Source organism: Fulmarus glacialis, unplaced genomic scaffold (assembly GCF_000690835.1).
Source record: "Fulmarus glacialis isolate BGI_N327 unplaced genomic scaffold, ASM69083v1 scaffold1033, whole genome shotgun sequence".
In the NCBI taxonomy this organism is placed as follows: domain Eukaryota; kingdom Metazoa; phylum Chordata; class Aves; order Procellariiformes; family Procellariidae; genus Fulmarus; species Fulmarus glacialis.
Genome location: NW_009200815.1, coordinates 41595 through 54902, shown reverse-complemented (window position 1 = coordinate 54902; position 13308 = coordinate 41595). Strand labels below are relative to the sequence as shown.

The following is a 13308-nucleotide window of genomic DNA, read 5'->3' as shown; positions in this document are numbered from 1 at the left end:
ATGAGGGATGAATTGATTGATTCCATTTACCATGTTCACTACCTCTCAAAATGCTTTATATGGATTGTCAGCTGGGTATTATGACTGACAGGCACTGCAGCAAATGGGTAGATGTTTCTGTGAAGTCACTGGCAGACAAATTATGAGCTTGGTCCGTACAAACTGGCTTGAATTGTTAGCTGCAGATTTGAGAGGACAGAAAACCTGAGGTCTCTCATTCCCATAGCTTCTCTGCAACTGGTTTGCATGTACATTGTATATATTGTAATGGACCTCAGAGCATGACAAATTGATGGGACCTAAACTGTGGCTGTGTTTGACAAAATAACTCCAAAAGCGGTACTCTGTGGTCAGTTCATGAGTCATATTCACAGCCTTATATGGAGATACTCAGATATAATGGTGGCAAAGATTGTCTTATCTGGATTGTCCATACAAATCTAACTGGATTAGAAAGAGAAGTCCTACTTAGACTTAAATATCAGGATGTCAAATTCCAGGAATTCAATATTGTAATTGGTTATAAAAGTGACATTTTGTGCAGCTCCCATCGTAGCAGAAGCAGGCTTCAAAACGCTTCCCTGCAGAACAGTTTTAGCATACAGAGGTGCCTCTATAGACTGCTGCAAAGCTTTTAACCAAACACCGTCCCGTGAGGTGGAATTTAAACACATACTGTGCTCTGTAGTCTTCGTTTGCTTTTGTCCGGTAGATGACCTGTTGAGAGCTCGTTAACAGAAGCAACTGCTATTGAACACTCTGCAGGAGGATACATTTACTATACAGGCTGTGGACCTTGGCATTTTGTACAAGATCAAAATTCGTCATGACAATAGCATGTTCGGTCCTGACTGGTTCCTGGAAAAAGTGGAGATCCTGGATGAGACCACAGAGGAATCATTCGTTTTCCTGTGTGAACGCTGGCTCTCTAAAAAGAAAGAGGACAAAAAGATAGAGCGTACGCTTTATGAGCAGGTATGGTTATGGCTCAAAGCTGTGATCCCAACCCACAGCTACTAATAAAAATAAAATGATTGAATATCTGGTTGAAGTCTGAGACAGATCATTAGGAACTTATGTTTTTTGGCTTGTTCAAAATGAATTTGTGATTTTCAGACAAGTGCTGAAAGTATGGCCACTCTCAGCCCAGTATCAGTAGCTCTGTAATTTGTAATTTCAACAGAAAAATCAAGGAGTCTAAGTGAAACTTTTCAGCTGAAAGTCAAAGTACATTGCTGATGAGTATATTTCCCTGCTGCTTTCCTTGCTGTGCTCGTAAAGTTAGTTATGGGGCTCACTATTCAAAGTCCTCAGGCCAAAATATTGGGTCCTTTGACTTCATCCTCACGGGACTGGATGGGTTTAACATTTCAGCAACTTCTTCTGCCAATGCGAAACATAAAAAATCTAGTTTCTTTGCTACCGCTCAAAGCACTGAACAGGTTTTAGTGAAATGCCCTTTCTACTTGCACATTCTCTGTTGCTTTATCAGGCTAACATAGCTAATTGGAATTCGAGGTACATACACTAATTAAAATTAGCAAACAAGATTAATAGACCTCTCTTGTTTCTATACAGTGAAGCATAATAAAGCAGCTGATTATAAGTCCATTGTATTTAAGGAGTCCACTTTGCAAAATACAGTGACATTTTAATCGACAGTTACCACTAAAATTGTCATCAATGAAATTGGGCCAGACTCATCCTGAATACATACAGAATGGATGTAAGAAGAGTTAAACCATGGATGAGTATTGCCGTATGCTCCCTCATAAAATTGCAGCAAACAATGCTATGAATTCTTGTGGTCACACTTACCCCATTGCTCATATTAATTCGTAATGAGGAAAAGCTAATCACTTTTTTTTTTAATTATGTGACTGTGTGGTAAGAGCCTCACATTTATTGGACAGTGAACACATCTGCAGTAACTCTTCAACTACAAGAGACATTTCGTATCGTTCAACTTTGCAGTACTCTCCCTCTTACGCTCTTTGACCTGTACCAGGTAAATTAGTCTGACACCACAGTGTGTGTTCTGATAAGCAAATCTGTTACCATTCCATCCATCCGAATTTTCTGTGGCTATTGCTCACACAGGTAGCAGAGAAAAGTCACAACACACCATTAAAGTCTGTTAGGTCCATTATATTTTCTTTTATTATAACACACATCCAAAATGGCCTGTCAAGGTTACCAACGAAGTAAATGAATGACCCGCAGTAAATTACAAGTCACATTTTAAGCTACACTGAGCAAAAAGCTACCTGGGGAACTACAGGGATTTCTTCTCACGTTGTTCTTGGAGGCACAAGGGAACAGCTGACAACACTTGAGCACTCAACCTCATTACCCTCCCGTACATGCCTTCCAACTAGAGCTATGACGGCGAGCGAAACAGCCTGGATGGCTCGTCTCTCAGCCTGTCGAGCCAGGATAGCAATGCAAACCTGAAGGAGAAGAAAAAATCCAGCTTGGTCAAGGCAGCAGAAGAAGGAGCACGTGAGCAAGCTCCGTGTTTGATTGCATGCATGCATGCGTTCTTGGCTTTCAGTGCTTGAGAGGTTGCGTTCGTCCTGGCAAAAAGAGGCAGAACAGCAAATCGTTTCTCTGCACCTTGTGTTGTGACCGCTTTGGGAAAGGCTGGATCAGGGCTTCTGTTTCTGTGTTTGCTGCTTTTCTTATAGCTCTCTGACTCTAACAGTGGAATAAGCCATGAAGTTCACAGCAACTTCAGTGTTTCCAATGCTCTTCTTTCTCTTCTATGGAAATGTGATGCTGTAGTTTGTCAGAATTAACTTCTCCATTGCCAGCAGATGTACATTCTCCAAACAGTGTGGGGCTTTGGACAGTGTGACAATATCGTTAGGTAGGTGGTTATTCAAGGGTAGGCTGTTTTCTGTCGCTGTGAGGTAAAAGGCACAGGGGACCTCTACGGCCAACTGCAATAACAAATCATGTCCCTTAGATGCCTAAAGTTAGATGAATCCATCCACACCACCAAATGTGGAAAAGGGGCTAGTCAACAACATCCACAGGGCCTCTTCAGAAAGAAACCCACTGACCTGAAGAATCATACTCCCTCTTCCTCCTCCTCCGCCACCAACTTCATTGCAGACAGCACTTCAGAGGTGGGGAGAAGCGGCACTACCCTCTGAACAGTGGGGTCTGATAGAGTTAAGGGAAGAATTAATGCTAGTTTTGTATAATTTTGTCTGAAGTGTCTTTCAAAGGATCCAAAGCTCTTTGCAGTGAGAGGGACAGTAGGCAAGTCAGATGTTATCACCAAAAGAGCCTCCCTTGGACTATCAGAGGCTCTTTTCCACATGATTCCTTAAAGTAGCTCTTGTTGCGGATATCAGCTTTTCTTTTCCTCCTATATCTCTTTGACCTACTCAAGATGATGTTTCAGGTAGCATATTAGATCTGAATTACCAAAGGCGGCTTTGAATTTCTTGAGACATTATTTGCTACGTTTAAGCCGTCTCCCCTTTTCATGATCAGGCTAGTAGTGCCTCATCACCGAGGATGTTTGTTTAATATGAATTAAACATGATTTATTTTAGAACCCTTGAGGTTTTTTCCTTACAACACTGTGAGGTGTTGGGTTGGGAGGGGAGTGGCATATGGGAAGCTCAGCAAGAGCACAGATAAGTTTCTCAGCTCTCAGAAAACAAGCTTCAACTGCGAGTGCTCAGGCGAGTTTGTTCTTTTCTAGAAGGTGGATCGTCTTATAACTGGGCAGAGGAGGAGGGTCTGCAAACGCTGTCACTGAAAGACAAGGAGCCCATGAACCCTGGACTGAGGTTCTTGCTCAAATACCTGATGGAAACAGTTGATGGCTCTAGTGTAGATTTTCATCTTTAGGCTATGGTTCCTGAGACAAAGCAAAGCTGAATATAAAACAAAAATTTGTTTCTGGATTGCAACTTATAAAAAGTGAAATATGCTGGACTGTGCAAAGGCCAGCTTTCATGCAGGGAGGCTAGTCTTCCTTGGCTGCCTCCGATACGAAGTGGGAAAGTTGCGCAGGTTTTATTTCTGTCCTGGCTGTGAAGAAAACCTGGAAGATCAGTGTCCATCAGCTGATGTTAACCTTTGGGGAAAACTTCCCCAGTTCATTGCTATTTCTTTATAACTTCATTACCACACAGGCTTTTGTCTCTGTATTTATGTACCTTTTGATTAACCATCTCTGTGTTGCAGGCCATTGACTTATCACCTAAATTGCACCTACAGTTCATTGTCATCCATTGCACCAACAGTTCGTTGTCATCCAGTATCGGGTCTTTCAGCTTTAGATTAAGATTTTAGGTGCATAGTTAAGATACTGTGTAGTAACTAGTAACTGGGCAGCAGCTGAGTCACAGTCACTGTCTGGGCTCTTAGTCCACAGCAAGTGCAAAATAATTCAACTTATCTTAAACTTCCATGGTAAGCCAAGTGTAAAATGATGTAATTTGGCTTAGGAGTTTAAGATAGCTTTCACTGACATGGTCCAAGAGAACTCACACAAATGGTTACTGCAGCTCAGCTGATTCCTAGTAGCTTGTTGTAATGTGTTACCTGGGTTGCATGTCCCAAGCCTTTAAGTTGTGAAGCCAAAACAATGCTGCACATTGCTTGACCTGGTCTACAACCCATGTGTCTTGGGGCAACCCTTCTTTTATAATCCCATATTGTGCTCAAATGAAAAATAAGCGATTCCCATGTTCCTTCTGATATTACTTCTGTGGTGAGACAATGGATAACATCTGCCATGCTGGCATGCCATGTAGTTTCACAAATAATGAGTAAAACATCAGCATCTCCCATGAGAACCCATCTCCAGCAGAGCTAGGATAGTTCCCATCATCCCCATTGTGCCAGGGTGGTCTTTCTTCTCTGAGTCCTGGAGCTTGTCATCACCACTATCTCTGTTGCAGTGACATGACCTTATTAAGGAAACTGCATCTTGAAGGAATGTCAGATAAGATGGACTGTGTGAGCCAGACAGCCACCTCCCGAGCTGGATAAAAGCAGCTAATTAGTTGATTAGGGGCAGTGGTATCCAGAGTTGCCTGGGAAAATTTGAGCAGCCCAGTTCTGACCATGCTCAAGATGGTGAATACCTTTGAGGAGCAGGAGGTGATGTGAGGATGGAGCACAGAGAAAGCTCTTGGTGACTAGGAACCTGCTTGGGTCTGAACTGGGAACCCTGCTCCATGCTAGAAGGCAGTGCTGGAGATGGTGTGGTCTACATCCCTAATGAAATCCAACCCCCTGTGAGGGGGACACGCGCCCTCCAGCAACCTGAACTCTGGGCAGAGACTCAAGGAAGCTGGGGGCAAGGGGAGATGGGCTGGAGCACCTGTGGTGTCCTGCTGTGGCCTTGTACCTCAGGTTTTGCATTCTCCCATGTTTGAAGAAGTAGAACTATGGAGTCCCAGAGAAAGAGGGAGACAATGGAGAGGGGAGATAAACAAATTAAAGGATCACTTTTCTAGTTTTTAAAGGAAAGAACAGCAAACAGTGTTTCCTGCTCTCTGGTAGCAAGCTACTCTATGTCTCTGAATCCATTGTTTAAAGTGGGAAATGATAACAATTTCTCATAGTTCTCATTTTTTATATAGGTGTTTCAAGTACTTTGGCTTGAGGATGCAACATCAGTTGGAAATGCTGGTAGTTCTGTGAACTTTGTCACAGGAGAACAGGGTAAAACTGTGTAATAGAAAATTTTGTCCCTATTCAAAATATACTTTATTTAAAAGAGGAGTCTGGAGCTGTTCTAAACATGACCCATCAACATATTCTTATAAAATCTGTCTTGCCTACAGGTAAACCCTTTCTCCTGCTAATACCAGCAGCTCCAATGGTTATTTTGTGAAGAATGCATTGCATATCATTATGTTGATGTGCACACTGAAATGTAAATGACACCATAAAGGGGAGAATAAGTCTTGCATAATCATCAGTTCATTTTGTGTTGGTACACAAAATCCCCAAACTGGGGCTGAATGAATCTCTTTGGGTTCTACTCTGTCCAGAGATAAGAACAGATTTGGTCAGCATGAATTCATGCCTTCCCTGATATTGCACACATATTCTGAGCTTGATGGGAGTTTCTAGTACAACCCCCAAAAATGTTGTTAGTCTTCATAAAGCAAAATCAGATGTCAATCCCAGATGATTTGGAAGCCAACCAAGTTTTTTGTCAAGGTTTATAAACCTTTTTTTTTTAAAATCGAAAAAGCGATGATGAAGCCAGGTTGAGTTTCGAGCCTGTGACAAGGCAAGTTTCAGAGCTCCGAGTCTCGTCAGAATGGTTTGAACAGCCCTGCAGGAATGTTCTGAGAAATCAAATGAGTATTCAGCGTCTAATTCTGCACCGCCCGCTCGGCTTACCCAAATGAGCTTTTGGAAAGCACTTGAAAAGCAGTCTGGCACTTCCTCCCTTTTAACAGCCGAACTGAAATTTCCGAAAACCACAGAAAAACCTGCTAAGTCCCAAGCCTTGGCCTGAAGGTTTTTCCCCTAACCAATATTATTACTTAATGTATAAAGTTATTGAGCGACCTACTTTAATACAAGGATTATTCATAGTCTGCCTGGATTTGCAAAGGGATGCTGAAACCCTGAGCTGCCCCATAGATCACAGCAATCCTTGCATGAAGCACAAAGGAGAACATTTGCAGTTGTACTGGGACGTTCAGTAAGCGATGGTTTACCTTGGAGTCAGCATAGATTTATTTGCCTTTATTGAATGGAGAGCATAAGATCGTTTTGGTCTAATAGCCTATTTAAGATTTAGGTGCTCAGGCCCATCTTCAGGAAGGTCTCTTGGTGTAAATAACGATTCAAGCCCTTTGCTGTTCTGTCATCTATTAGGGACAAATCTGGACTTATAACCTCCTTGCAGCCAGTAGGGTTGTCTGGGGAAATTAACCCTTACAGAATTCAGTCTCAAGCGTGTATGGGAAAGTAGTCTCCCAGGCACGCTTGTAACCCAGTGCAGCATGGTGTTTTCTCTTCTCCGAATGAGTTCAATGGGATGCGAACCTATTTAGCGTGCACAACTGCTCCCTCTGATGGGGTGAGCCCCTGGTTTTCTGAAATCTCATGTAAATGTGTACATGTGGGGGTTTTCTGATGACTAACCCTCTGTTTGTTGCAGTCATCCCCTACCACATCACCGTCACGACGGGCACAGAATATGACTCCAGCACCGACAGCCGAGTGTTCATCATCATCATGGGTCCTCAGAAAGTGCAGACGGAGAGGCTGTGGCTGGATCTCCCAGAAGGAAAAGACGAGTTTGCAGATGGCTCTGTAGAGAAATTCTCTGTTTGGGGCCTAGATGTTGGGGAGATCAAAAAAGTGGAGGTACTTTGTGAACGCAGCGCGAGTACTGGAGGCATATGAAATACGTGGCCAAAGAAAGCACATGTTGCTGTTATTCTTAGCAGTGAGGAAAAGGCACTTGGGTCTAAAAGGAATGTAAACAGGAATGTGCTAATGAGATTTCACATGTGTCTGAACCTGAAAATAGGTATGCTTTACATCTCACAAAACCAAAATCCTTGGGAGGCAGAAGATAATTTTGAATTGTAAGGAAGTTGTAACATGTCCCAGTTCTGTCCCATCTCTGGCACTGTTTTTTCCTACTCAAGCCTTGTCACTGACAGATGTAGTGAAAGTTCCCGGGATGCAGTCCTCCATCAAGCTTTTTCCTAGTTGTTTTTTACACTACTTCCAGTTGCGTTTCATAAATTGTGCCTGCAGTGAGAAACACATCTTGTATAATTTTCTAGCTAAACATGAAAATTGTTTTCACAGCTTGGAGGACCCCGGCTTAGAGAAGAAAATTAATCATTGTTCATAAGTAACGTGCACAAATAGATTTTGGTACAGGAGCCATTTTTTCTGCTGTGGCTCAGGGAGACAGAATTTGCATAGACTTTCCATCATTGAGCTTAAACTTCACATGAATCTTCCAGCATGTATGTGTACATCATTCTTGTTTCATATGGCGGTTCCATCTCCTGAAAGCCTGCTCCAGCCCCCCGAGTGCTGAAACCCACAGCACCTGAGGATTTCAAGAGCCTGTTTAATTTTATTTTTACCCCATGCCCTGTGTTGCAGTAAACCTACCTATTGATGTGCGTGCTTGTGTGTTTGGAGGGAGATGAGTGAAAAAAATATAAAGAGAGAAATCCTAACTAATTAAAAAATCTTTGCAGTTGTACGTCCTGTTGTAGCAGCTGATAGACTGAAGCACTCCCATTAGCTTTCATCCAAGCACTGGATTCTGACACCTTGAGAAGTCGCCATACTAGATTTGAGTTTATTATCAAGCCATTTTCTTAATGCACTCCAAGTGCCTGGTTATTAGGAGTATTAGCGGCACTTTCTATCTAGCCATCTCTAGGTCAAACTTTGAAGGAGAAGCAAGTGCATAAATCCTTCTCTTCCAGACTGGGTGCACATGGGAACAGCCATGGGCTGGGCCAGAGAGGGAGGAAAAAACCTGTCTAACCCCTCAGTGTCAGAGAGACAGGAAAAGCTGGATGAAGAAAGAAATAGAAAGGGGTGCTGGAAAAGAGCCAGTGAGTAGGGTGAGGAAGGGGCAGAGAACAGGAGAAAGTAGGAGCAGACACTTGGAAATAGAGGGAAGCAAGGAAAAGCAATAATTTGAAAAGGATTACAAATGGGAAAGAAATGTTGCAAATGAAATGCAGAGAGTTAGAAAAAGAAATAACATATAGCTTTCAAGCTGGGTCATGTTCTTCTGCACTCTTTCACCCCTGTTCTCAGTAATCTCACCAGTCTGCTGCCTCAGCTCTTGCTCATTTTTCCCTTTTAGTTGGTAACCCCCCAGCTCGTGGCTGGAGGAGCCATCTGCTCCTGGCCTTCTGCCTTCCTTCATGCAGTGCTCTCTGCTTGGAAGATCTCTTCTTGTTGATCCATGTCCCAGTGATGACATTGATGTGCCAGTCTGCCGTGGTTGCCATGGAATCAGTCCATATTTTCCTTGTAGAAAATTGCAATGTTCAGGGACATTGCAGAAAATTGCTAGTTATCTACTTGGGAAAAGTGAGGAACAGTTCGTTCTCAGATTTGGCATTTGGCTGCTTCTGGAAGAAGGCAAGAAGTTCTGAATATGAGTTACCATGTGAAAATAGCATAGCACGGGGATTAAGTTTCCAGAAACCCTCTGTATAACCCGGGCAGCAGGCTGCAGGAGTTAGTAGGATCGTAAGATTTGCAGCGTGATGCCACTTTTAGTTCAGTATTATTCTCCCGCTGCAAGTATACTATACTGAAAGCAAAAACAGTGGAACATGAAGTAATTTTAAAGGGGCCCATTTATACCTGTCTTGTAAGCCTACAGATATAATATTTACTACTGGTGTACTTTAATAGACACGCTGACATGAAAATAAATAATACAAATCATTGGGCATAGGCACTTTATACTGTGTTCTTAAAACAAGTTTTAGTATTTCTTCTTCTAATGAATGAAAGTATCTCTGTTCTTAGACTGCCGTTGCTGCAGAGGGACATAGGTATGGTCAGAAGAGTCCTGCATCCGTCTGCATTTCTAAACCACTTCTGCTTCAGAGCCTTCCTCCATCACAAGCACAAAGTAAAGTGTGATGGAGTGTAAAGTGTTGCAAGTCCAGTCCCTCGCTGACCAGGGACTTGATCCTGGAAGACTCTCAGGTCTCTCTAATATTCTCTGCACCTTCCAGAATAAGCAAGAAATGCCATTTTTTGGCATGTTTTCCTTCTATCTACCACTCAAATTCTCTCCCATTTTCCCCTGTTGTTGCATTTGGTTTCAATGTCATTGTGAGCTGCCCAGTGCAAATTGTGCATCTTAATCTTGGCGATGTGAAGTACTCAACAGTCCCTCAAGGACAGTGGGAATGAGTTACAAAGATTTTCAAACAGCCCAAGGATCTAGCTGCCTTTGAAATTCTGTCATTCTAACTTAGTTCAAACATCTCAGCCCAAACAACTTGTCGTGATGTTGGTATGCACATCAAGGCTACGCTGCTGGTGTGGCCATGGCTTTGGATCCTTCGCTGTATTGGCATGGTCTATCTAAAGATTTGCTTGCATTGAAAGACAAATCCCAGTGCTCTACTCTAAAAGACCAGCCGTAAGGAAGACTCAGCACTGGATGAGTTTGTCCCAGATTTTACAACATTGTTCTTGGAGCCCTTGGAAATCTGCTTGTGTGCACGTTCTTCAAGGCAGTTGGATGTGCAGGATGCTTTCTTCTGGCCAGTCACTGATACCAAAGGAGTTGAAGGTTGCTGTGAAAATCTGGTACCTAGCCATGTCTTGGAATGATGCTTTAGGAGGTGGCTGTAATGAACCCAAAAGAGCAGCAATCTTTAATAAGCTCATGGGGATTTTCCCTCTGGCTGCTCTGTCCCTGCTTCACCATTGCCCTGAACTTTCCCCGCCGTCTCATTTGCACCATCCTGCAACAGGTCTCGAGAGGCTGTGTGGGAACTCTCAGAGGAGCTTTGTGTTTGGAGAAGGGCAGCCAAACTGGCAGAGAGGGAATGGGAAGGCAAGTATGATATTCCCATTCACCTCACACCCCAGGAATCTGAGAATTAATGCATCTATTGTAGACTTGAATTTCCCTAGTGGTTAACTCTAATTTTCTGCAGCTGCACAGACATTAGTATAGCAATAATACTCCTAATAGCAGTGATGGCTGAGACAGATAAAAAAGATCACTTGTTTGGGGGGGAAAAAAGATATGACAGATATATCATCCTAGATGAACCTGTTATTAAAAATTATTTTCTGAGCAACCCTAAATATCCTAATAATTTAAAAACAAAAACAGAGAGAGCTAGTTTTCATTTTCCTAGTAATGACACAAACAACGCTTGCTCTGAAAATAATGAACTGTAGGTAGCTCTTTTATTCAGCTTTTTATGTACAGATAGCTCATTGGAATGACTGGCTGACTGAGGTTCGTACATCAGCTGGGATACATAATTATGCTTATAAGTCTGCCCTGGGATGAATTGCCCACATTCTTTAAGAAGGACACATGCAGTTTCTAGAGAAGTTTGCATCATCAGCATCCCTTTGCTGCTGATATACATGTAGGAACATCGCTTGCTGCTCTTCATGGCCAGACTCAGCTCCAGGTGGGCTTTGGCTTTCCTAGCTTCATCCCTGCACACCTGGGTATTTCTCCAGGTCCCCTGTCCCTGCTGCCACCTCTAGTCTTCTTCCTTTTTCCATTTAAGTTTTGTCAGGAGCCCCTTGTTCATCCAGGGAGGCTTCTGCCACTCTTGTGTGACTTCCTGCTCTTCAGGGTGCACCATTCTTGAGCTTGGAGGAGGTGGTCCTTGAAAATCAACCAGCTACAGATGTAAGCTCCATCTGTTGGCTCCTACACAAACACGGAGCTTTTGCAGTTTAAGGATGGGAAGAAGAGAAACAGCCTGATACATATAGTTGACTTAGACGTGGATTTGTGAGGGAAGGAGTGCTTGAATAATGCATGTGGGTGTTTGCCTAGCTGCGTCTTTCAACTTGGCTATGAAGCTTTGGATAGTCACTTCTGAGTGTTGCAACAGCAGTGGAAGGGCTTGGAAAGATGGAGAACTGGGTCTGCAGAGATCAGCAAACTAGCAGGTAGAAGTCAACGGAGCAGGGGTAGAGTAGCAAGAGAGCGGACATGTTTTCACATAGGTCAGTGCAGTCTACCTATTTCATGTTCCCCTTGCTCACTTTTAGGACTGGCAGCGTCCTGCCTTCCCTCATGCTCAGCAGCAGATGACCTGAGCTTCCTTGCCTACGTCAGCTACCATGTACACTGATGTCTTGCCTGTTGGGCAGCAACGGCACGAACTATTTCACAGCTCGCTCCATTCCACTGTGGAAGTGGTTTGTGTCATGCTGTATATAGTCAACACTCTTAGTCCTTCATCACTGTTTAAAACACCCAATCTGGGTCTCTCCTCCAGAGAAATCCCCTTTAACCAGCAGGTGTTTTCTCACTGATTCTCACAGGTGGGCCACGATGGTGCTACCCCTGAGAGCTGCTGGCTGGTGGAAGAGCTTACCATCGTTGTGCCCACCAAAGGCGTCTTGTATAACTTTGTCTGTAAGTGCTGGCTGGCCAGAGACAAAGGTGATGGACTCACCTCACGAATCCTCAATATCCTGGATGCAGACTGTGTTAACGTTGGCCTCAAGGTAGGCTCTGGGCTCATCCTGTATCTTCAGCTGTTGCATGGACGTGTGCTGATACAGGTTGTGTGTCAGCAGTTCTTGTACTTTGACTTCTGCCTGTGGTTTGAGCCTTTTATTTGCAGGGGTTTTCTTTGTTATTTCTTTAGCAAAATCTTTAGGAACGGTTTAGCATCATTACCGCATAGAGCACTGTTCAATAATGCTGGCTAGATGCAGTCATGGCACGGGCAGAAGGACAGGGTAGGGCAGAGCAGGTAGGACACAGTTCAACAGCATGTCCTCATGTTGCCACCACACCTGGAGCATCTGCTGCATCACCTGGTACCCACAGAGTGGGGGCAGCTGCAAGGTGAACACCTTGGTGCAATCTAACTCCATCGTGTTTTGTTTGAGGAGATACTTCCAACTCATCAAATTAGAGTAGCGGAGGGATTTTAATCTCTGCATAGTGTGGCTGCATATCAGCTTTTCTAACACAGGATAGGGAAACTGAATTCAGTTAGAAACTAATAATAATTGGAAGTTGTCGAAACATGGAGACATTCGTAAGCTTGATCTTGGAAATGAGTAACTGATTAAAGTTTAATAAGCAAGGAAAAAACTATATAGTCTCTTCATCCATATATATGAAATTTGAAGTAATGGGTGCTATGCCATATTTCAACCAAGTACAAATTGGAAAGCTGAGCTATGCTGATTTTGGATGTAAGATTTATAACAGAAATAACAGTCTGGATGAATGGGACAATAATACCGTGTTTAATACTTGTATGGCAATTTAAAATCTCTATAGATGTGTTTCTATTTACAGTGAGTTTACACTTTCATAGTACATTAATTTTTCTTTATGCTGCTCTTGATTCCCAAGCTAAAGATATTCTCCTGAAATCTTTCTTGTTCCCCAGACACAGGAAAGCGTGATAACATTTTTAGCATCTCTGAAGGATTCAACAACTCAACGCAGGTTTCAGTGGTAGAATTGACCTAAGAGGGAAAAAACCCTCCCTCAGATTGAATGCCAAGGTTAAAACCTAATCTCTTAAAAACTTCCCATCAGTTGTTTAACCTCCTGGATAAGGTTTCCAAACTCCTACT

General features: G+C 43.0%; 1 protein-coding gene across 1 annotated transcript in view; it reads left to right on the top strand.

Annotated features, from left to right (window-relative positions):
* The window catches only part of LOXHD1 (lipoxygenase homology domains 1), a gene marked incomplete at its 5' end in the record, with an annotated part of 71266 nt that overhangs the window by 20818 nt on the left and 37140 nt on the right, over positions 1-13308 (top strand). Inside the window, 4 exons of the mRNA XM_009573717.1 lie at positions 766-975; positions 2379-2502; positions 7154-7362; positions 12031-12216. Coding sequence (XP_009572012.1) covers positions 766-975; positions 2379-2502; positions 7154-7362; positions 12031-12216 — 729 coding nt within the window. The remainder of the gene's footprint in view (positions 1-765; positions 976-2378; positions 2503-7153; positions 7363-12030; positions 12217-13308) is intronic.